At 38.3% G+C, this 25,557-nt stretch overlaps 1 protein-coding gene across 1 annotated transcript in view; it reads right to left on the bottom strand.

Moving 5' to 3' along the window:
* The window catches only part of CSNK1E (casein kinase 1 epsilon), a 38,908-nt gene extending 31,934 nt beyond the window's left edge, over window positions 1-6,974 (bottom strand). Inside the window, exons 1-2 of the mRNA XM_015817255.1 lie at window positions 6,918-6,974; window positions 1,300-1,387 (exon numbers count right to left, since the gene is read on the bottom strand). Of these exons, the coding sequence (XP_015672741.1) occupies window positions 1,300-1,375 (76 nt within the window). The 5' untranslated portion in view covers window positions 1,376-1,387; window positions 6,918-6,974. The remainder of the gene's footprint in view (window positions 1-1,299; window positions 1,388-6,917) is intronic.
* Between the last annotated feature and the right edge of the window lie 18,583 nt (window positions 6,975-25,557).

Here is a 25,557-nt window from a genome sequence, read left to right as displayed (position 1 = left end):
CAGTTAATGTGGTTAATTAACTGACAATAGGTTAATGTGCAGACAAAAAGCAACATACTAACAAAGCCTGTCTTTACTGTTTATCATGTTTCTAAAATGTCATGTAACAGCCTTTTAAAAGCTCTACTGAGTATAAAACTAGCTCAACAAAATGTAACATGATTTACGTACAAAAAAAGGATGGGTCAGTTGAGAAGGAAATAACCACAAGTTGCCATACTGAACAACTTCAAAAAACAGTAAAGGTGAAGAATCTTGTAACAATGCCAGGAAGCACTGCAACATGATACAGTGTGGCTGGAGGGAAAGCCAACAACATGCAAAGAGGCATCGTGTTACTGAACACTCCATAGGTAGCACTTTCAATGTAAGTCTGCAGCTTTCTTTAATCTGGTACTCTCCGGGTATTTTGAATTATAACTCAGTTAATCTCTGAAAAGCATCACCGCCATGCTAATAAAAAATATAGTCGAACACAGAGAGAACCATACTTAAAAAACTTTATTAACTTCAGCAGCATACAGAGTAAAGATTGGTCAGACTTTATTGAAAGATTCACATGCTTTTAAAATGGATGGTCAAGGCTCTCATATAAGTTATTTAAGGTAAATCCATAAGAGCACAAAAGCCTCTTGTTCCATCTCCCTTTCAAACAAAACAATGCAGGAAGTAAGCATGCCCTAAATATCCAGATTCCTTTCTCTGGTTCTATAACATGCTGAGCAAGCAGTCAAAACTACATGAGACAAATAATTTCTCAAATCAGTCTGCAACTAAGTTGCTACCGGGGTAGCAACCACCAATCCCCAAATTTACTATTCTTTGTTGGTTATATGCCAGATGGTATAATCAACAGCTCCTACTGTCAACGCAAGAATATTCAATATTAGTGAATGACCAAATGTCCCAAACTTTTTTCTATCTCATCCCCCTTTAAAAATCCCTACTATAAGCCCCAGACTAAGATCATGTTTTATAAGAAATGATCAATATTAGCTATCCAGAAAAAACGTTTAATATAGGTTATTAATAAAGGGGAGTTTTCTTACCAAGTTGCTACAAACGAGTCAAAATGATTTTACAATTATAAAGCATGTGTACTCCAAACTATTCAACATCTAACTGCATCAGCATCAGATGGCAAGCTGGAAACCAGCAGGAACAAGGGTTTTGGTCTACTCTGCTCTTATTTATGTTAACAGAAAATAACTCTGAAAGAGCAGCAGCGTACATTCCATTCTCCAGGATACCAGAGTTCCTTAGCTTGTGATAACATTTCTAGGGTAATGAGAAACTCACCCAAATAAATGTCTCCAAAGGACCCACTACCAATTTTTCGTCCCAGCCGATACTTGTTTCCCACTCGAAGCTCCATGATTCAGATGCACTGGAAATAAAGCAAAAGACAGGCAGGGTAAAGTTAGAAGAGTACATACGAAAAAGATCCAAGTTCATTCTTACATGGCCTCTATAAAAAGTATTTCAATCGTTGGATATAGTGCCTTACTCTTAGAAAACTCTTTGATACAAGATATGTAGACTCAGTTTCCTGACCTGTAAGACATTTAAAGACATTTAAAATTTCAGTTTAGCAATTAGTGGCCTAATATCTCTTCAACAACTTGTGGAAAAAGGATAAAAAATAAGAGAAAGAGTACAACCCAGTCCCCAAAGTAAGCTTAAATCCAAAGCCACGGTCAGCCACAATTACTTTTTTATTGAAGCAAACCTCACAGAAATTCATGAAACTGATTTATACTGTAAGCGCACGTATTGATGATCATGATAATTTCTGGCATAAATTTCATAAAAGAGAACCTAATGATTAAAGAGGCTAGCCCATTTCAGAAAAATCATTCTAGTATACTTATATGGCAACAGTGACGGGTCCTCCAGAGTCATTCCCAATCATCAGATGAGACCAAGAAGGGATGGGAGATATAGAAATTGGTTCCCCAAATATACACATCTTCTACTGTACAACTATTCCTTCTCATAAACAGGTCAAATTCTTTCACTGCATTTTGCCACATTATTTACAACTTAGTTTGGGTCATAAATCCATATGCTTCTAAAAATTTGACAGTAGGTTTTTTCCCAAGTATACTCGTTAACATGAGTTCCAGCCAAATCTGAGCCTTACCACCTCTGGTGCATATGGCAGGAGCAATCTCTTTGCATAGGCCTGTACCAAATGGAGTCCTGGAGACTCCCCAGCAATATTCCCTGATGGCCACCATCTTGTGCCTTATCCCTGTTCAAGTAATATGGATCTGTCTGAAGGAGGGAAGGAGAGACCATGGCTCCTTTTAGAGGATGCTGCCATACGGTTAATTTATGTAACGCATGATGATTAATGCATTCTTTGCTCTTGTGGAGTAAGTTGCTTGGAAGGGGCAAATGTTAAGGAGGTAATTTTGTTTGATAAAGCTCATCCAAACCTAATAATCAAAAAAGACCAAGCATTTTCTCCTCCTTCCCATATGGATTGGTCATAATCTATACATTTTTGATTCATCCAAGTTATACTCTTAAAACTATCATACAATTAGCATAAAAACTGGAAGGAGCAGTACCTAACTACGCTGGAAATGTCTGTTCTCCAAAGTTTTCAAGATTTCCCTACCATTATTACTGGAAGCATCATCCAGGGGTAAAGAAGACAGAGTCCAGTGGCTAATCATATTGCAACCCATAACATACAGGAAATCATGGCTCAGGTCATTGGGAGCCCATCCAGCCACCACATTTTTTCAGCTAGTATGACCATGCAACTTCTTGGGAAAGTATTAACATTTAGATGTGGGTTATCTAATACAGTTTTAGAGGAGCATTTCCAGCCAAATCACCTCCAAACTGTTTTAAAAAAAACAGTTTTATATCTTAAGACAACCACTAATGAATTAGGAAGGAGCTGAGAGTTCACAAGCATTTCTTACCATCCGTCAGAAAGAATCCCAAGTACCTCCCCATATAGTAGACTTACTTTCTAGTAAGAGTGCTTTGGATTGTAACAACAATAAGACAGAGTCTTAGGAAAAGGGCTTACGAAGGCAGCAAGCACAGTTCATGGGCAAGTCTAAGAACAGTCAGTCAAAACTGGAAAAAATTGTTCCCACTCCATTTATTAATAGATTGCTTCCAATCTCAGATACAATTTGAGATTTTTTTTTTAAAGTTATGTCTGCTTTTTCCAAAATGAAACAGCCAATCTAATGAAGAATTCAATCTTCTGGGTTCATCTCTCTACCCATCAGCTTAACAAAGCATATACTCTGCATGTATAGATGCTTATAATATACAACTATCCCCTTTTTTCTGTTACTCAGAAAACCACCTCCAGCACACACAACCTCATGAATTATATAAATATAAATCATATTACATAAACAATTACATTCTTCATTCCCATATATATACAGGCCCCACACATCTCACTATAGTGCTGAATCTACAGGTAAGCAATCCACCCACACTTTCAAACAATGATTGTAAATTAAAGTACCTCCACATTAGCCTTGCCTGATTTGCTGGGAGTAAAAATTACAAATAAGATTACTACTGCCAAAACTGGATGAGGACTAACTTAATATATAAATAATGCTACTAGGTTAGAAGACAGGAGCATGGAAGGCAGGTTTTATATAGCTTCAAATATAATGGAGGAGAAATGATAAATACGATGCCATCTTTTTTTAAAAAAAAAAAAATCTTAATGTGCCAGAACAAAGATCCTTGCTCCTCTCCGACTCCCTCTGAACTGTTATCAAAAAGGAGCTAAAGGCAACAGATCAACCACACAATGAACCCAAACATTAAAAGGAGAAATTTAAAAATTGGTAAGGCCATCTCGCTTAGCTATAGGCACAACTTAGAATTAAATAACGTTGGTATTATATTTATATGTTTAGTGCCAAAATGATTGAAAGGGGGAGGGGGGGGGAAAACAGGGCAGCAGTCCATGAGAAATAGCACAAAACTTATATTTGCTAGACTGTACAATCTTATGGCAAGGCTCCGAGCCACTACTAAGCAGCAATATTTTAGAAGAAATGTTGAAGGAGAGAGACGGAAGCTCCCTTGCTATCCCCCTCCCCAATACCCAGCCTTGTCTGTGCACAAAAGGAGACGGCTATTTACAATAACATCTCCCCCCACCCCACACGCACACACACACACACCCTATTTGCCAAAGGCAGCACTTTTAGCAACACAATGCTGGTTACTAACTGGATCTCCCCTTTAAAATAAAAAGCCCAGATGGGGTTGGAAAAGTGGGGGGAGACACCCGCCTCGGTGCTGCTTATTTGGAAATCGCCAGATGTGGAAGCAGAATGGGGAAGAAAAACAATAAGTCCCCCTTCCTCTTCCCCCAAATTGATCGCGATGGCGATCTCAACCACCACCACCCCCCCTCCCCGGTAAATCAACGGAGAAGAAAAGGATCGGGTCCCTTTCTACCTATAAGAAGGGACAAGCGAGAGAAAGAGAAGGGGGAACCCATTCCGAAATCCAGGCGCGGGAGGGGGGTGCCTACGATCCTTTGTCTTCATCCCAAAAATCCGAAAACAAAACAAACATCTNGATTGGTCATAATCTATACATTTTTGATTCATCCAAGTTATACTCTTAAAACTATCATACAATTAGCATAAAAACTGGAAGGAGCAGTACCTAACTACGCTGGAAATGTCTGTTCTCCAAAGTTTTCAAGATTTCCCTACCATTATTACTGGAAGCATCATCCAGGGGTAAAGAAGACAGAGTCCAGTGGCTAATCATACTGCAACCCATAACATACAGGAAATCATGGCTCAGGTCATTGGAAGCCCATCCAGCCACCACATTTTTTCAGCTAGTATGACCATGCAACTTCTTGGGAAAGTATTAACATTTAGATGTGGGTTATCTAATACAGTTTTAGAGGAGCATTTCCAGCCAAATCACCTCCAAACTGTTTTTTAAAAAAACAGTTTTATATCTTAAGAGAACCACTAATGAATTAGGAAGGAGCTGAGAGAACCACTAATGAATTAGGAAGGAGCATTTCTTACCATCCGTCAGAAAGCAGAAAGAATCCCGAGTACCTCCCCATATAGTAGACTTACTTTCTAGTAAGAGTGCTTTGGATTGTAACAACAATAAGACAGAGTCTTAGGAAAAGGGCTTACGAAGGCAGCAAGCACAGTTCATGGGCAAGTCTAAGAACAGTCAGTCAAAACTGGAAAAATTTGTTCCCATTCCATTCATTAATAGATTGTTTCCAATCTCAGATATAATTTGAGGGTTTTTTTTAAAAAAAAAAGTTATGTCTGCTTTTTCCAAAATGAAACAGCCAATCTGATGAAGAATTCAATCTTCTGGGTTCATCTTTCTACCCATCAGCTTAACAAAGCATATACTCTGCATGTATAGATGCTTATAATATACAACTATCCCCTTTTTTCTGTTACTCAGAAAACCACCTCCAGCACACACAACCTCATGCATTATATAAATATAAATCATATTACATAAACAATTACATTCTTCATTCCCATATATGTATATAGGCCCCACACATCTCACTATAGTGCTGAATCTACAGGTAAGCAATCCACCCACACTTTCAAACAATGATTGTAAATTAAAGTACCTCCACATTAGCCTTGCCTGATTTGCTGGGAGTAAAAATTACAAATAAGATTACTACTGCCAAAACTGGATGAGGACTAACTTAATATATAAATAATGCTACTAGGTTAGAAGACAGGCGTATGGAAGGCAGGTTTTATATAGCTTCAAATATAATGGAGGAGAAATGATAAATACGATGCCATCTTTTTTTAAAAAAAAAATCTTAATGTGCCAGAACAAAGATCCTTGCTCCTCTCCGACTCCCTCTGAACTGTTATCAAAAAGGAGCTGAAGGCAACAGATCAACCACACAACGAATCCAAACATTAAAAGGAGAAATTTAAAAATGGATAAGGCCATCTCGCTTAGCTATAGGCACAACTTAGAATTAAATAACGTTCGTATTATATTTATATGTTTAGAGCCAAAATGATTGAAAGGGGGAGGGGGGGGAAACAGGGCAGCAGTCCATGAGAAATAGCACAAAACTTATATTTGCTAGACTGTACAATCTTATGGCAAGGCTCTGAGCCACTACTAAGCAGCAATATTTTAGAAGAAATGTTGAAGGAGAGAGACGGAAGCTCCCTTGCTATCCCCCCTCCCCAATACCCAGCCTTGTCTGTGCACAAAAGGAGACGGCTATTTACAATAACATCTCCCCCCACCCCACACGCACACACACACACACACACACACACCCTATTTGCCAAAGGCAGCACTTTTAGCAACACAATGCTGGTTACTAACTGGTTCTCCCCTTTAAATAAAAAGCACAGATGGGGTTGAAAAAGTGGGGGGAGACACCCGCCTCGGTGCTGCTTATTTGGAAATCGCCAGATGTGGAAGCAGAATGGGGAAGAAAAACAATAAGTCCCCCTTCCTCTTCCCCCAAATTGATCGCGATGGCGATCTCAACCACCCCCCCCCCTCCCCGGTAAATCAACGGAGAAGAAAAGGATCGGGTCCCTTTCTACCTATAAGAAGGGACCAGCGAGAGAAAGAGAAGGGGGAACCCATTCCGAAATCCAGGCGCGGGAGGGGGGTGCCTACGATCCTTTGTCTTCATCCCAAAAATCCGAAAACAAAACAAACATCTCCCCCCCCCGCTCCCCAGTCGCTTGGACTCACCTCCCTCCCCCCGGACGACGGCCGCAGCGCTGTGGGTAAGCGCCGTTCCCCTCCCCCGCCTAATCCCTCCTCTCTCAACAACAAAAAAAAAAAAACACAAAGAGGCGGTGGGGCCGCCTTTCCCCCCGGATTTGCACCTCAAAACTTGCCCGGAGCCCCCCAATACTTACCCCGCCTAGAAGGAGCCTTCCTGCCGCTGCTGCTCCGGGGGCTGTCAGGGGGGAGGGAAAGCCGGGGGGGGAGGATGACGGAGGATTGGGAAGGGAGGCTGATCGCCGTCGCCAGTGCTGCGCTGCTACCGCCGCTTCCTCTTTCTCCGTGCTCTGCCTGCTCAACCGCCTCCCTCCTTCCCCTTCAGCCTCTCTCTCTCTCTCCCAGTGTACAGCCGGAGCGCTCGCTCATTGAGTTTCCATTGAATCTCACGGCCAAACCCACTGATGTCATCCTACAGAGCCTTGGGCCCTCCCTCGGAAATTTAAAGGGCCAGCGTCTTGTTTTTGTTCCTGCTACTTCTGGTTCGTTGTCAACAGCCGATGAATAGCGCTCGCTAGAAAAATATATATATATATCAAAAGCCGACCCACCCACCCCCCGCCCGCTATTTTCATCGTTACACACACGCACAAAGTTTGCGAACAAACACTGTAATCATAAATGCCTACCGAGGTCACATCTGCAATGCCAAATCATTGAATCCAGCAGAACCGCTGCCAGAGGTTTGGCAGAAAGAATGAACTGATGTTCACATTTTTCAGCTAAGGACATTAGAGGCGGCTCCGCTCACTTACTTGGGAGTAAAAATGGAGAATCTTGAGACGTTGTTGAAACGGAAATAATTATTTCTAGCATATGTTTATTTAATTCTATGGCTTCTAAATTTATCTATTTCAGGCAAAGAATAGCAGAGGCATAATACTGTAACAGTGGAGACTTAACTGCCCAGGCTGGGATTTTGTGTGTGTTGTGTTTGTGTGTGTGTGTACAAACACACGCACACTTTCAAGTCAATTTTTTTACTCCTGGCAACTGACTAGATTAATTCCTGCAGTTTTCTTGGTAAGGTTTTTCAGAAGTCATTCGCCATTGTCTCTTTCCTAAGGCCAGGGTAGGTCCAAGGTCACCTATCTCAAGAGTCCCAACCCCTAGGCCACGGATTCCTGAGCTTGTACTGAACTGTGGCCTATTAGGAACCGGGCCGCATAAGCAAGTTAAGCTTCATCTGAGATGTGCAGGATCTAGGTAGTGCACGAAACCACCATTACTCTGGTCTGTGGAAAAAATTGTTTTCCATTGAATCAGTCTCTGGTGCCCAAAAGGTTGGGGGCCACTGCCCTAGTTGGTTTTGTACCTAAGGCAGGGCTAGAATTCACAGTTTCTAGCCAAGTGCTTAACCATTACAGCAAACAGACAAACTCCAATTATTTACTACTTAACAATCATTAATATTATCAAATGTCATATCTCCAGGGCTTTTTTTCTCATAGAATGCCCAGAACGGAGTTCCGGCACCTTTTTTGGATAGAATCTTGTAGGGTAGGCAAGGCGGGTTGTATGATGTGTGTGAGTTCCGGCACCTTTTTTTTTTTTTTTTTTTTTAGAAAAAAAGCACTGCATATCTCCCACTATATTTTTGAGAAATTAGGTTTGGGTTAAAATTGCATCTTTCATTTAGTTTTCAACATGATTTTAAAAAAAATATTCAAAGCAATATCTACTTTTATCTTCTTGGGCCCTGACCCAGCTTTGCAAAAGTTGCAAGTCCTGTTCTCTATTTATGCAGGAATTGGATTCATAAATACACATCTCTAGTGCAAAAATATGACTTATCATATCAGATATGATATGCTATGCTATCAGATGCTATGAATCGACAGTTATGCAGCTAAATCTGTATAATTTGACAAATGAGAGTGGAATTTTTACAATTGTTTTATGAATCATGTGATATAATTAACAGTATAATTCTGTTCTCTACTGAATTCAGTAGACATCACTTCTCAGTGACTCTGATACCTGAGAACATCTTAAATTCCACACTTCCACAAACTTTTCTTTCTGCCGGACTCCAGATATTTAATCCTTTATTAAATTACTTCTCTATATTTATGTTTAAATCTCTTATATATCATACTACAAACATATCTATTCAGATTTTGTACAGTATATACGAAACAATAAGCTTATTTCTCATGAGATTTAAAATCAAACACATCAACACAACACTTTAAAGTTAGCTAAATTAATAGTGAAATTACTTTTTCCCCTAAACTGCAGCAACCAATAAAATATTTTATTAAATATTACTGTATTGCATATAAATTACCTTTTGTCTGGAAGCTCACAGCAACATATTTAGTGGAATTCCCCTTATTTTGCCAGCAACAACCCTGGGGAGGTAAGTTGACTGGCGAAAAGCCATCCAGTGACTTGAACCTGGACTTCATCTTGACTTTTCTCATTGAAATCCAACATCTTCTTTACCCTGGTTCTTGATTTTAAGCATAACCTTTAAATAATCAAACTGCATGCTTCTTTCATGTTCAGAGACAATATGCCTGACTATCAGTTGCTAAGGAACAAAAATAAGAGAGGGCTAGGGTGCTTTTAAAATGTTTCTGTTGGTTTTTTTTAGTAAATAGGACAAGTTTTGTTCTGTTAGAGAAAGATTTCTGTTATATAGAATGGGCAAAACCAGGGGCCTTTCTCCAGTCGCATCTAGCCCAGATTAAACATGGCTCAGAAATCTCCTCTTTTTTTCTGCCATGTCCTCATGATATTATCTTCCCAACCTGTACCTCAAGCTGCTTCAAGTGGTCCTTAGTTAGTCTGGTGTTTTTCCCTCTATGCAGGCAAAACTACATCACCATTTTGCTATGAGTGCAATTGGATGTGCTGGTGTGGTGTCACTCAAATGACTCTTAGGTGGGGTCATCCTGGCATATATTGACTATTTTCAGCTGGTGCAGGTTTGGCCTCTGCCTTTTGATTCCTAGGTATTGTCTGCCAGGGCCATTCTTTCCTTCCTGTAGCTAGTGGCATATGGTCGGAAGGGAGGGAACCCACCACTCCATTCTTGAAATTCCCTACAAAGAAAGCACCATTGGCCAGCATTCTTCTTGCATCTCAGAAAGCTTGTAAGTTATTAAAGAGGTAAATAGCTAGTGATATAATATGCCTGTTCCACTCCAGGCTTGTGTCTATAGAACTCCCTATTAAGATGGTTTTAAAAAGTTTTCAAACAGACATCAGAGAACATCTGCCTTCACTGTAAAATTATTGCCCCCCAAAATCCATGAACTCTCTTTTTTTAGAAACTATATCTTGGTTCCTGTAACATACAGAAGACTTGAGATTGAGACTACTGCTAGAGAAACAATTACAAAACGAACAAGCTTATATATACAATAATTAATGTCATAGGAGGTAGAACTGTTTTTCTACTGGTAAAATGAGTTTGGTTAAATATATAATTCTTAAATAAGCATTTAGTTCTTAATGCATGTACTGGGTTCATATATCACAGCAAGGCATAATGTGGTCTGATTGGTTTTGACAGAGTTTATTATGTGAGCCTGCCCATTGTAATTTTTAAACCAAGTTGATGGTTCAGCATATTTGGCAATCCTACCCAATGGTGATATAATAAACTATAATTAAACAGACCATAGCTTAGTGCAATGTATGAATTAGATACCGTAACTTTGTTTTCCCCAGCTAAATACACTTTCAGGGAGTAGCTTTTCATTTTAACTAGATTCTCTTAATCTTTATCCCTATAATGTTGCATTTTTATATTGGCTTATATCCAATCCTTACTATATAATTATCTGAGCTTTTATTTTTTATGGCAAATTTTCAACATTCATTCATTTTACTGTTTTTTTGCCTATGCCTCATAGAAATTCTTTCAAATTTAATTCTACATAGCTTTAAAAAATCCAACTAGAACAAATTTATTGAGGGATATAAATGCCATCACAAAAATTCAATCTTTATTATTCTACTAGGGTGAAATTCACAATTTAGTCCTGTCTAGAATAGGTTCATTAATTCTATAGGATTTAAATAAATCACATTAATCATAATATATTATAAAGAAGGGTAAGTTTAGATTTCATTGTTAACCAGAGTGCTTGTCTATTTTTCCGTATTCAATTTTCATACACACATGAACATGCACACAGAGAAACACAAAACTTGCCAACCTAATCGCAGATGACAAGTTCTGGAGTGGAGATGCAATTCAGAATTCCCACAGCAATGTTAAAATAATTTTAAAATGATAAATCACAGAACTTTTCAAAGTACTAAACTTTATATACGGTGAATAAGTCTACCTAAATTTTACCATTAAAAAAAAAAAAAAAACTGTAGAGACTTTAAAACAGGTGTGTTCAAGCCAGGGCCCATGGGCCGCAGGTGACCCTGGATAGGTAGTAATGCAGACCCACATGATTATAAACTTTTAACATTATTGTGTAACTTTGAACAATATTTTATATACTTTAATTATAATTTATATTTTTTATGTGGCCCAAGACAATTCCTCTTCACTCTCTGTGGCCTAGGCAAGTCAAAAGTTTGGACACCCTTGCTTTAAAAGATAGGGGCAGAAAAAAAGCTGGACCCATTTTCAAAAAGACAAAATAAATGTTCTGTGGAAAGCCTTTAACAGGAACAAGCCTACTTTCAAGGTGATACCAGGCCTAGTATATATTATATCTCTAACAGAGTGTTCAGTAGACAAATGTGAATTACTGCTTTGAACCAGTAAGGACTTTAAACATTACATCAACATTCTGATGATGCTTCTTGTGGAAGGAGATGTGTCCTTGCCCTGCTCTGGAGAACATGGATTCAAAGCAATTCCACTTAGGACTCTTTTGATATTGACAAATAATTTTTCACTTCTCCAACATGGTTACTATAAACCAATGGTTAGCTATTTGGAGATACACTGGAGGAGCTTTGTGATGCCTGAGGCTTCCTTCCAGAGACACCCCAGTGTGCCCTTTTACTTCTCCCCCATATTTTCCTCAACCAACACTGTAGTATAAAGTGTGGGCTACATGTGTGTCCCATGTGTCCATGACAGCCATAAGAATGCCTATGGCTATTCCTTACAGGATCTGCAAAGTAAGAGTACCAGAATGGACAGAAGCACCAATTGTCCAATCCTATCACCAATCATCACTGAGTGAACAGTAGCAATTAGTTATTCCAGGCAGCCTTCCCCCCAAATCTCCTCAGAGATCCTCTGGAAGATTACAGCGTATTAAGTTGAGCTACCCTCATCTTCCCTCCTTATGTCAAGTGTCCTCCTTATAGGTAAATGGACCCGCCAACCAAACAAGAGAGGTGGCACAGTCTTCACATCATTGCCCATGACATCTCCTTTCAGAATCAGTCAGATAGGGAAAAGGTAGAGCTATCTCTAGACAATGAATATGGACAACAGCCAGTTCTAAATCCATCTGAAAGCTCTAAAAGTCAGAGTTCCTGAAACATGTCAGAAAAATCTGCAATACTAATAGAGTATCATCAGGGAGATGATCTTGACAGAAATAGACAAGAACTGTTACATAAACAAAGAAGGCTCAAACATTCCTTTAGACCTAGGAAACAAGATAATATTTGGAACAGGGTCAACCAGGCTCCTCCCCGATTCACTGGGGTGTAATAAGGAGGAGAGGTAGAACACAATGAGCTTTGCAAGATTCTGTTAATATAGGCAATTTCAATAAAGTACTGTGTAACTCTAATCTTCCTGTGTAGTTGGCTTTCTCATCAACTCTATCTTCTTATAAGCCTCAAGGAAGCAAAATTGTTTTCCCTTTGGACCTGCTAATAGATTAATTGGCAGCAGAGATATTCTTTGACCAGCCATTCTATCTTGTATCTCTCCTTCCCTGATGTATTCAACAAAGTCCCAGAGGAAAGGCAGGCTGGATGCTGGTGGAGAGAAATCAAAAAGTGTGGATGTGGACTCCTTTTGGGTTGCTTTCCCTCAAACATTGTCATCTCAAAACCTAACCTAGTTATGTCCCTATGGTAGCACCATGGAAAATAAGAATGGGGAAGATACATCCAAGCACCAAGAAGACAAGGAAATAGAGATCCTCCAATATAGGGCCTATGAGGCCACAGCCATAGCCACTAGGACCACCCTTGCCATTTCAGTTTTTAAAGCTTCTATTCCATGGACTAATCAACTCATCCCTCTTATGTCAGGAACTCATATAGTCTGGGTTTCTGCTTTCATATTAAATATTAGGCTGGTCAGCATCCAATTCTCAGCCAAAGATATGGAAGCCTATGAGTTTGTTATAGCTAAACAACTGAACATACCTCCAAATCCAAGTTGATCCTAATATCTGACCCATTCAAAGGGGACAAGCTGTTCAGAGAGCCCTTAGATTAGGTCCTCATAGAAATAAAAAACAAAAAGAAAGCCCTGTCAGCACAATTGGCACCAGGTACATACCGTAAATATCATATAAAATGGATATCATATCCAAGAAAAAATATGAAGGCAAGGGAAGCAGAACTGTCAGTTACCTATTGCATTTAAAGCAAACTCTGGGACATCATTTGGGGGAAAGACTGTCCCAAAGCAAAACAGACCAGCCTCAAACTCACACTTGAGGAAATATTTTCTCCCATAAAAGATGGAGGGTGTAAACATTAACATCTCACCTTCCATGTAAACATGAAGCTAATGCATTTCATAGACCAAACGTTAGACAGATAAGTCTTAAATTTCACATGGTTATATTACAGCATTTAACAATACCAGTCATGACTGCTCTTGGAATGGGAGCATATACACGATTGAATTACAGCAATAGGCTTTACATGGACTGTCCTTGAAGAGCATTCTAGAACAGGGGTCCCCGACCCCCAGTCCACGGACCGGCATTGGTCTGTGGCATGCCAGCAACCGGTCCACATAAACAAGCAAAACCCCATCTGCGGGATGCTGGCAACATGCAAAACCACACCCCCTCTGGTCGAAGGAAAACCTTTCTCCATGGAACAGGTCCCTGGTGCCCAAAAGGTTGGGGGGCACTCTTCTAGAAGACAGTAGTCTTCTACTGAAGACTAGAAGACAGTAGTTCAAATGAGTACTTGTGGCTTGGGAGACACACAAGTTCACTGGATCCCTTCTGCAGGGACTGAGGAAATGTTCCTTTTTAGTTGCAGCCATTCCTTGGGAATTACTAGGCTCCTGTTACTGGAATGACCTCTTTCCTCCTGGCTTTGAGAAAAGATAGGAAAGTTTGGTTATCTCATCAGACCATGGGCTAGAATGTTAAGACTGCTCCCTCCAGTGATGAAGAATGTTTGAACTTGGGAGGGAGGGGAAACTAATGCTTACAGTATTCTTATTTTTTTCCTTTCACATTTTCCTTATTATATTAGTAGTGTAGCAGTATATTTATTATATACAGTAAAACACCCTATATCCCATATGTTCTGCAACAGTATTAACAGTATGGTATATTAGTGTAATCTAAAAATTAATTGCAACAAATCTTTTTCCAATTTTAGGCAACACTTTAGATTGTCTCTGACATTTTAAAGTATTGTATGGTGAGGAAGGATTTGCTCCCTTCTGTATTCCTCTCCAACAATTCTCTTTCTCAGCCTCTTCTGCCCTGATGTTCCCCACTAATCAACAACCTTAATGCAGAACATTCATCTGACAATTCCATGGCTGTTAAGCAGATACCAGTTCTCTTATTTAATATTTTTGTTTTGGGTTTTGTGGCTCTTTCGCCAAACCAATATTTGATGATATACCTTTTTTACCCTCATCCGACAGCATGGAGTTTAGAAGACAGATAAGCAGGCCGTTCTGTCCTGTGTCCTTAAGAGGCCAGGAAAAATAAGAGAAAGTTTAATTATTACTGGAAATAGAAGGACACCACAACAATTTCCCCAGGCAATGGTTTTATTTTAGCAGGAGTCTGCTTTTAAAAAGTGATTCTAAGGACAGATAAAAGTTCTTGAATTTGAGGTTTACAAAATAAGTGGCAAGAATTTTTTATGTTTCCAAAAACTGTAAGTATACTATCAACATAAACTAAGCTATTATATTTTCTGTAAGGAAGAAAATAAAAAATAAAAAATAAAAAATTCAAACCATACGCATGTATATCAACTTATTTTCTGAATCTAAAAATATAAAGTGTCCTGGATTATAACTCCAAATATTCCCATCTAGTAGCAGCATCTGTGGGCACACTGGTGTTTATTACCTAGTGCTTCATAATCCATTATAAAATACATGGAAAATTGCAAATGACTTTGTAAAGTGGGGACACCCATTAATCAACCCATTCAGTTAATACATTACTGTCATATCAAAACTATGGGTCTTCAAAAACAAAAAAAAGTAATGCTGAGGTAATATATACCTGTAGATTTTCACTATTATTCTGTTTTTTCTATAACAGCTGGATTTTCTGGAGTCTGGAGAAGAAGAAAACACAATAATAGAACTAGGAAAATTACAGGAGAACAACAATTTAATTATAACATTAGTGGATTTCCCATTTAAGAAATAACATAAACATATACAATAAAAGCACTTTAGTCCAGCGGTTGTCTTACCCAGATGGCAGATTACTAAAACTTGGCTTTGTTTAAAAGATGCAAAGGTAAACATGTTTGAATTCAGTTCTGCAAAACATCATTCCACACCATGCATAACTGGCTCATGATACAGCTGAACTAGGCAAACTGTCCAACTTTAACAATCTCTTCAAATCTCTTATCCTCAAACTCTTGCCATTTTAAAACTATTGTACCTTTCTCCAGCCTTTTGTCTTCTGCAAAGAGAGATTCAGCCGTATCCTATGTAGTCCTTAGAGACTAGGAGAAAGCTAGGCTGTCAAGCAACCAACAATGACCCACAACTTGCCCAGATCGAAAAAGTGGTGTCATAAAGGCTAGAAGTTTACTTCATCTAGTTTAGGCTTCAGCCATCTGACAAAATGTCCCTCCATTTACAAGGCATTGATAAAGTGCCTCTATTTCTGAAGATTCCAGTTCTTCCATTATAATAAAGAAAAACCAGGAATGGGACACCTCACATGGAAATTAATTTTGCCAGAGCAAAGTTTTCTTCTATTCCAGATTTTTCATATCATGGACTCTCTTTTCAGACCGAGCTCATAGACACCCACCCATCCAGGCTCCAAGTCACAATTACAGTCCCTATGGCAACTGTGGTACCTGGTGAATTTGTACACACACAGGTTACATAACATTCAACACACTTTTTCTCCAAGGTTTGTCTCTTAAGTGAATGAATTCACACCCACCCACCCACCCCATCTTTTACTACAGAAATTCTCTGCCATGTAGGATATTCCTTTTTGGCTTAACTCCCATATTTTTTTATCAATGGAGACATCTAGGTTATTAATTATAATTAGGACTTCCAAAATGATACAGTAATAATTCTTAATTTAGGTGCTCTGTTTATAATCTCAATCTGAAAATTTTTGTTCTGTCATAGAAGAGCCACAAATGAAATCTTTATCAGGGTAATTATAGAATTCAGTATTTAGATCTAAGTTATTTCTTTCCAAGTGAACTCAATAAGTTGATGTCTTGAGGATGCTTTTTAATAGGGTATCAGTCAGTAATCTTTGTAATCTTACTCCAGTTTCTTAGCAGCAAGTTTAGGCTTGAAGCAAAATGGAAACTACAGTGGCGACTCCAATTTTAAGAAAGTGCATGCTATCCAGTCCTTCAGTCTTAGTGTTCCATATATTCCCTATGCACATTTCAGGGAACTTTTGTTTCCAGGAATTTGGGAGTCATTCATTGCTGGTTTGTCCTAGAATGCTAGATGGTATCTTATGCTTATAACATCCACTAATGACTAACACATATTTAGTCACAAATTAAAACTGGTTCTATTATAATAAATTATCTTGTGATTAAGCCTAGTGTGCTGCTTGAAGCCGATCATGGATTAAATGTTATTGAAGTGAGAGTGCCTTAACCATTGTTTGAAACCATAGTTTGCTACAGATCTACTCATCGAAACCATAGCCTAGTGTATTATACAAAGCCAGGAAAACGAGTTAATATGTGGTTAACTTCTTTCCAAATGAAGTTGCCCCAGTTACATAGTCCCTTACAGCCATAACATCCATAAAGCATGCAGAGAATGAAACCTACCCCATCTGGATAGAAGTTGTCTGCAAAAATAGAGCGTGGTGGGTGATGATATGAAAGGAACTTAGGAAAGGAAGTATTAATTGAGACGGAAAATTCTGTTAAAGAAATAGCTGTGACATAGGCTGGCTAGGGATGTAAAGAGAAGGGGTGATCTGTGCCTTCTGACATTCCTCAAACAGACTTCTGGTCACACCCAAAACACATCTGTTCTTTATACCAAGATATAAAACATTGCTGCATGTTTTTAAAATGTGAAGGTATCATAGGATAAGGTTAGCTTAAGAAGCAGAGGTCCCTTTGGTTCCTGTTTACAAAAAAAGCACGTCAAGACTGCTTAATATATGGGCTGGAGATGGAATGAGGACAATACAAAGGTGAAAGTTAGAATTGTCAGGGATATGACCCACAAGTAGAATAAGGGTTACATCCTTAGTGTTCCATATCAATAAGAATGTTTGGGGCTTTTCAAAGGATTTGCTCAAGCTAACAGGGTAAATATATTAGAAAATATTTATTTAGCAAAATGCCACAATTTCGGAACAAATTGGTGATTATATTATATTCCACCCAACATATTTTTTAAAACTGATCCTTGTGTAAAGGAATATTGAATGACTTGGCCAAAACATGTAAGTTGGTAGGTGCAGCTGAAGCCAGAATCTCTTACTCTGAGTTGTCACCTTTGGTGCCATAGGGGAAAAATATGTATATAATAAATAATTATAAACCTATACAATAATTAAATCTCCAGTATCTTTAGCCTTCCAGACTGTGGCTATCTGCCCTTTGCCTTTTCTTTCCTTTTTGCCTTCAATAGGCAAAGATGATTAATTAGCTTAGTTAGCATCAGGCTGTATATGAGCACCAAACAGAAATACCAGCCAGTCCAGCTTGCAGATCTTTTTGCTACAAGGCAGCAAAACCTTTCAGGCATGTTTGGCTTTAGTGCACATATCTCTACCTTGGGGAAATCCCCAGATATTTTTTATTAAGCTGAAGAACATTAAAAACAAAATCCTTTTACTCTGCAGGTCTCAGTATCACCAAAATGTTTTTTTTTTAACCCATGGAATCTTTAATAAAGTGTTACAGTGTCCTTTACTTAGCCAAGTCCTTCTGAGGGGCATGTCTTACATTTCCCATCTCTACATTTTGCTTTCCCTTTTCGATGGTGGTAATCACTCTATAGTCAGTTCAGTCTGCATTCTGAGTCCTTAGGCTACTTTGGAGCATCCCATTGGTTTTTCTTCCTGCATATTTTTGTATATTTGCCAATCTTGGTGCTATTGTTTATTTATTGGATGCATTTGTTGCCTTTCCATCCAGCCAAAAGATTAAGGTGGCTAACAAATAAAATGAATAATTAAACTAGAATTAAATACATATATATCAAATCCATGTAACATTTTTTTGAGAGTTGCAGGAATAGTTGATTCCACTATTACAGACTGCCAGGAAGATATATGATTCTTTCTTTCCCTTCTTTCCAGTGGTGGGATTCAAATATGTGAACAACCGGTTCTCTGTGTGGATGCCACTTCCGGAAGTCCATTCTGGGCCTGGGCAACAAAAAAATTAGTTACCGGTTCTGCCGAACTGGTGCGAACTGCCTGAATCCCGCCACTGCTTCTTTCCCTTAAAGATGGCTTTTATGCAATTCCAATCTGTTGATTAAAACCAAAAGAACTAAATACTACTAGGAAGAATCAGTTGTTAGGGAAAACATTCTAGTCTTAGGCATCATCATGTTATGCCTTTTTGCCATATCCAGAATTTCTGATGTTTTAGAAACATGGTAAAAATTCCTTACTTGCTTTGTTATAAACAAATTAGTCAAGAAGCATTAATATTTTGTCGAGTAACCACTGAGGTTATAATCATGTAACTTTAAAACTATTGCCTATTGTTTAATCGTTTAACCTATTTTCTTTACCAATAAAAAACATTCCTTACAGATTTTCTTACAAATAAAATGATGTTTGCCATAGGTTTGCAAAGAAGGGACAGAGATTTGTCATTTTGCAGCAGCGTAAAAACATTATTAGGCATTTATCTGGACATAGGCTGTAGATCCCAAATGAAGGCAATGAGAAACCACTTCCATATTGTTTTCAAGAAAATAGCATGGGTGTGTTTGTGTAGTTGTCAGGAGCTGAATTAAACATGAAGGAGATGTTATCTTTTTGAATAGGAATGAGTATTTTGTCCCTTTTCCACCAGCCCATTAACCTGTACAAGTAGTCCTCGACTTATGATCACAATTAGAATCAGAATTTCCGTTGCTAAGCAAGGTGGTTAAGTCAGTCATGCCCAATTTTACAATCTACCTTGCCACAATTGTTAAGTGAATTATTAAAAAATAACAGAATAATAGAATCAGAAGGGATCTTGGAGATCTTCTAGTCCAACCCCCTGCTCAGGCAGGAAATCCTTTTTAGCTTTAGTTTTAAATCTCTTCTTAAAAGCCTCCAGTGTTGGAACATTCACAACTTCTGGAGGCAAGTTGTTCCACTGGTTAATTGTTCTAACTGTCAGGAAATTTCTCCTCAATTCTAAGTTGATTCTCTCTTTGATTANCAGAAGGGATCTTGGAGATCTTCTAGTCCAACCCCCTGCTCAGGCAGGAAATCCTTTTTAGCTTTAGTTTTAAATCTCTTCTTAAAAGCCTCCAGTGTTGGAACATTCACAACTTCTGGAGGCAAGTTGTTCCACTGGTTAATTGTTCTAACTGTCAGGAAATTTCTCCTCAATTCTAAGTTGATTCTCTCTTTGATTAGTTTCCATCCATTACTTCTTGTCCTGCCCTCAGGTGCTTTGGAGAATAGCTTGACTCCCTCTTCTTTGTGACAACCCCTGAGATATCGGAAGACTGCTACCGTGTCACCCGTCGTCCTTTTCTTCATTAAACTCAGACATACCCAATTCCTGCAACCATTCTTCATATGTTTTAGGCGATTATGGCAGCTAAGTGAAACATGCAGTGTTTAAGCAAACCTGGCTTCCCCCATTTACTTGCTGGAAACCATTTGGGAACGTTGTAAATGTCTATTACATGATCCTCAGTATGTTTCAACCAATACATACCCGTTGCCAAATGCCCTAATTTTGATCATGTGAGTGTGGGGATGCTGCAATGGTCTTAAATGTGAGAACCATTGTAGGTCATTATTTTTAGCACCATTATAACTTCAGACAGTCACTAAACAAATGGCTGTAAGTCGAGGACAAACCTGTATACAATTTTGTTCACTTACAATATGAACTTTTGTATCTCCAATGGCTACCAAGTAAACTTTAAAATGTAAAACCATTTTGTGGATTTGATATGTTTTATTGCACATTTTACTGCTTATATTTACCAAGTTATACTTTAATGTAACTATTCTTGTTATGGAATAACATTACTTAGTTAGGAGGACAAGTGGCACACACAAACTAAATAAACTTTTGCAACCATTAGCCACAATGTATCTCCACAACTTTGTATTTAATTTTTTTTTTTTATGAGACTGGTCTCTATGTTATTTCAGTGTTCTCTGCATTTAGGAAAAGCATATACAGCACACATTCAACGAGCAGAGAAATCTGTTTTTGCAATACATATCTGAGTGAGAGTGTGGATTTCTTGAATAGTCATCAGTTGTAGCACAAATGCATGTTATGCTTGGACAAGCAAGGTTGTGCAAGGCTTCAGGACAGCTTGTTTGTTGTTTCTCATAGGCAGGCAGGCAGGCAGTGGCAGCCACTGAGCAGGAAAGATTCCAGCAGCTCTCTGCCCCCATGTGGACCCAAAGATGTCAGCACAAGCTGTTATGAAACAAGTTGCAGTAAGGATAGTTTAAGAAAAGATCCATGGGAAGATGAGATAGCAGTGATATTTCTATGGGCTTTGTGTGTTTTTAAATAGAGCATGAAGACACAGTAAGAGAATGTAGTTTCTCAGCATGGCTTCAGTCCATTAAAATAGCATCCACCCATTAATTGTTATGCAAACCATTTGTGAGCAGGGAGCTTCTCTTGCTTAGTGGTTTTAGCAATAGGAAGCTACAGGACACCGCTTAGTCAAGGCTCCAAGGGATATTTTTTTTGCAGTATAGTCACAAGGGAATTGTTTAAAACAAAATAATTTTTAAAAGCCTTCCCCTTTGGTCTTTGAGACAATTCATCAACAGACTTGCCTGTTTGCCTGTTGTTGGTTGTGTCCAAGAGCTGAGTTAAGTTATTGCTAACATTGCTGAGATTTAAATAAAATCCTAGCAAGGGGAGTTGTTTCACTTGAAACACAGCAGCTCAGCAGAATTTGTGAGAGTTGTGGTTTCCCCTTTATCCGTAATCCTTTTCTCTGTAATTTGAGGTAGAAAAGAAAGTGATTGGATATTACTTCAAAGTGCTTCTGAAGGGTCAGAAATGATAACTCCTGGGAGAGGGGTTCATAAGAGTTCATAATGCACTTGTAGCCCAACTAGGATAGGAAAAAATGAGATTCACTTGGGAGCACTGAGTTTCTATTTTATAATGAATGTATATCTGTTTAAGTAGAATTTCTTCCATTGTTTATTGTTATTGACTGCACTGAATACAAAAAGTTTTTATCCCTACCGAGAGTTCAGCATGGGAGGAAGTATAAAATCCTGCTCAGTAAGATTGAGCAACTTCAGATATCATCTGTATTAAAATTTCCCTCTTGCATGTTAACATTTCAGAATTGGAAAAAGAAACATGATTTGTTCACATGTGTGATGCATGGCACACTTTGTCAAAATGTTATTTAGTTTTGCTTCTCTGTACCCATCCCTGCTAGAATGATTTCTATCTCACAGGCCCTAAAGGACAAAACAAAATAACTGGGATGAAGCAGTTGTGGGGGTGTTCTTCCATAAGCTTAAACCCAATGTACTTTCAAATAATGAATGAGGATTACATGAAGCAGTGTTTCCATACAATGGGAGTAATCTTTAAGCCCAAACTGTGCAATAAGAAAACTAACTGCCTGACAATTTACTGAAACTGTCATTCCCTGTGAAATGGCTAATTAAGATACCATAAGAAGCCCTGAAAAGCCCTCCTTATCACTGTGCTGTATGGCTTGCACCAGGAACTCATCAGCACATGAGAGGAATGAAAATTCTTTAGATGTTCTGCTCTAGTCTTGCCCTTGACTATGTGCCTTTATGTGCCTTTCCATACTGTGAGATACTGTGAGATATTGAGAAATCACAGAACAAATAGGCATGTCCGGGATACATTATCACAGCTAGGGTCAGCCATGACTGTTTGGTTTGAGTTGAGGAAGCATCAGTGGTAGGGCCATCTGCCCCATTCTCCCTTGGTCATGAAGAGACTGCCAGTCAACCAGAACAAAAACCCCAGCCCAAGATTTTATTGTGGGCCTGGTTTTTCTGTGGGGCCTGTTTTCAGTGGGTTGACCTGCCCAAAAGCTCAGGTTTTCCAGCCTGTTGAAAGAGTTTGGTTAGATTTTGCTTAGCACATAAAAATGAATGCCTGCAGCCTATTTGTTCCCAAGTGTGTGATTAGATGGTCTGCTCTTGCTGACAATGTTTTCATTTTTAGCATTTAGACAGGCATGCGTGCAGAGAAGAATATATGCAAACGTCAGGTAATATTTTTTGCTAACATTCTTCCTAGCTCTTACTGTTATAGAGAGTTTGATAGTGATATAAAGAAATAAACGTTATTAAATACTGCTTCTGCAGCTTTAATTATTTTTAATATTGAACCTTATGTTTACAGTTAAGTTTGTGAGAGCTAGCTTGGAAGCTCATAGTGAATTAAGAGGGCTGAGGGGCTGACTGGCTGGGAGATGTTTAAATAAATCAGAGCTGCTGCCCCCTGTCCAGTGAAAATGAGAAGGGGGAGATTTGTAGAGGTGGAAGAGAAGAAGAGTTGTTTTGTTCTCAGCATTTTAGGTTAGAGAAAGATTGGCAGAGCCTAGAAAACACAGGGAGAATGGGAATTAGTAGGGTAAAATTGGAAGGGAGGGAATGTTTATTTAGTTGTGTGATTTTTTAAAAAAAAACAACATTTCTGTTTGGTTCTGCACACGCTCAGCTATTTTACGTCTGCTTCAGTCTTCTTGCTGTCTCTTTTTTCAGACTGCTTACGCACTGCTGATTTGGGAATGTAGATCTCAGCTTTATTCATTAGTTGCAGTTCATCTATTCTCTCAGAACTTTACTTTACTACTTCTGCTAACATAAACATCTCTCTTTCCCTCCCCCCCCTTAACTCCAGGTTGAACCATGCTGCCCTGCACACACATTTAAAGTAAAAGTTTATTTCTATGAAAGAAAGAAGTCCCACTGAAGAATGTGCAGGATTCTGCAGTTTAGTTTTTGTTCACTAGATGGTATTCTTGGGACGATCAATAAGACCAGTTTCAGGGACAAAATCCTTATAATGAAACACTATATATTTTTTTTTACATTTTTGTTAAGTGACTACAAGACAGTGAAGCTTCCTCCAGTTGGAGGAAAAAAATACATCTTATTATGCCATTATTGTAAGCATTTGACCTGAGTGGGAATTTTGGTGGGTGGTAAAACTGTACTGTCGCCTGCCATCAGCTTTATACTGAGTCAGATCATTAATGCATTTAATCCAGAGGGGAGGCAACATATTTCAAAACAGCCCCCACACTTTTTTTAAAAAAAGTATATCATTTAGTTTCCAAGGTCTACAGTAAAAAGAACAATGATATAATATTGTGCAACTAGGCAGAGTCAATTTCCAATATTGGGGGTGTTTTTTATTTTAAAAAAGAGTTTATTTGTTGTTTTTTTGCTTTTACATATACTAACCCTATCCAACGATACATAACATTGCTTGGCTTCCACAGAAATTACCAGGAAATAATTCTGTTTCCCATCAGTTTGTGGCTGAATTTCAATTCTGGTTAGCTCTGGGCATCACTTACTGCATGCTGTGTGTGGACTGTATCTTGGCTTAGTTGATAAGTGGGTAACTCATGGCCTCCAGATGTTCAACATTTGAGTCTTGTCAACTTTCCAGAATTAGCAGCTGATCAAGTAGTATGGTTGAGTGGGAAGAAAAAAACTGGGGTTTCCCAGAGCTATTACTAATTAAATTTCTATCCTGCCAAATCATCCAGACGTCCAACAGCTAGTCGCAATAGTAATAGTAGTAGTAGAAGTAGAAATAGTACCAGTAGAGAAATTATCATCTATAAGATGACCTTAGGGAGTAGAATTAGTGTTTTTCCACTTTCAATGATTCTGCTTAAAATCCAGGGTTTTTAAATTGCTAACTGCATTGTTTCATGTATGTCTGTATTTGATTGCATGTATTTATGAACATGCATCTTTTAACAATTGGTATCAGTATCTTTTCATTCAAATGCTCTCCTACTCTGGTTTCATAGAATCTAAGATTAGAAAGGAATTCTGGAAATAATCTATTTATCCAGTGCAGGAATCCACTGTTACAAGAGCATCCCTAAAAGCCATCCAGTTTCTTTTCCATTAATGAACAGCTCTTACCTTTAGGAAATTCTTTCTAAATTCAATTGAAAATGTAATCTAAACCTATTGCTTCTTGCTTTTTGTTTTTGAATGACCCTATATCTTATACATTATAAGCCTTCAGATCCTTGGAGACAATCATTGGATCACTCTGCAGTCTTTTCTTCTCCAGGCAAAACTGCCCAATATTTCCAATTCTATTCGTCAATTTTTCCTTCTAGACTCCATATTATCATTGTTGCTTTTCTAGACATGCTCCAGTTTGCTTTTCTAGACATACTTCATTTTTCAGAAATACAATCTAGAACTGGTTGCAGTAGTCTAGGTGTTTAATGTAACATTGGTTTTCTCTAGAGCAATACTTTAGGCGGATGCCAGAAACTGTGAGAATCACTGAAGAAATGAAAATCCAGATTTTGGAGACTTTGCAGATTGATTTTTTTCTTATGGCAAGAGATCATTTCAATTCTAATCCAGGGATATGAGGAAATACCTCATTTATCAGAAAAAACATAATCCCTCTTATTGCATATGAGGGCATTAGTGAGGTGCACATACCATACCAACCTTATCCGTAACTATGTTTTTTAATAAACCACGACCAGTAAATTAAAGCAACACATTGTATGGCTAAAATCACACATCAAACTAAGCCAGAACCAAACAAATCATGCTATGGCAATGCAATGTGGGAACCTATAAATTCTTCTATTCAAAACTTTGATAAAACCAAACCTAGAATTTCATTTACAGAATATATTATAGTTCTTCCAACTTGGCAGTGCATAACAACACTGAAGTTTCAGCAATCAATTTCATACATTTTAGCATACACTTCTTTATCAGCTTCATAGACTCTGTTCCAAGATCTGGAAATATTGGCTAAGATGCCATCAGCTGCTTCATCTCCCTAAATGAACTATTTTCTCATTAGTTCTGTGACTGCTGCCTACTTACATAGCTTCTTCTACACAATCAACCAGAGTAAGAGAGCAACATAATTAAATTAGGTCATTCTTCTAGTATCTATTACTGTCACGTATTCAGGTCAGGGAATTTTATTATACTGGTAGAGGGACAAAGCTAAGGAGGGATCAAAGAGTGCTAGCAATTG

The sequence above is a fragment of the Protobothrops mucrosquamatus genome, unplaced genomic scaffold, assembly GCF_001527695.2.
Source record: "Protobothrops mucrosquamatus isolate PMUCROS unplaced genomic scaffold, P.Mucros_1.0 scaffold569, whole genome shotgun sequence".
In the NCBI taxonomy this organism is placed as follows: Eukaryota; Metazoa; Chordata; class Lepidosauria; order Squamata; family Viperidae; genus Protobothrops; species Protobothrops mucrosquamatus.
The sequence above is the reverse complement of the archived record's forward strand: the minus strand, read 5'-3'. Positions and strand labels throughout refer to the sequence as shown.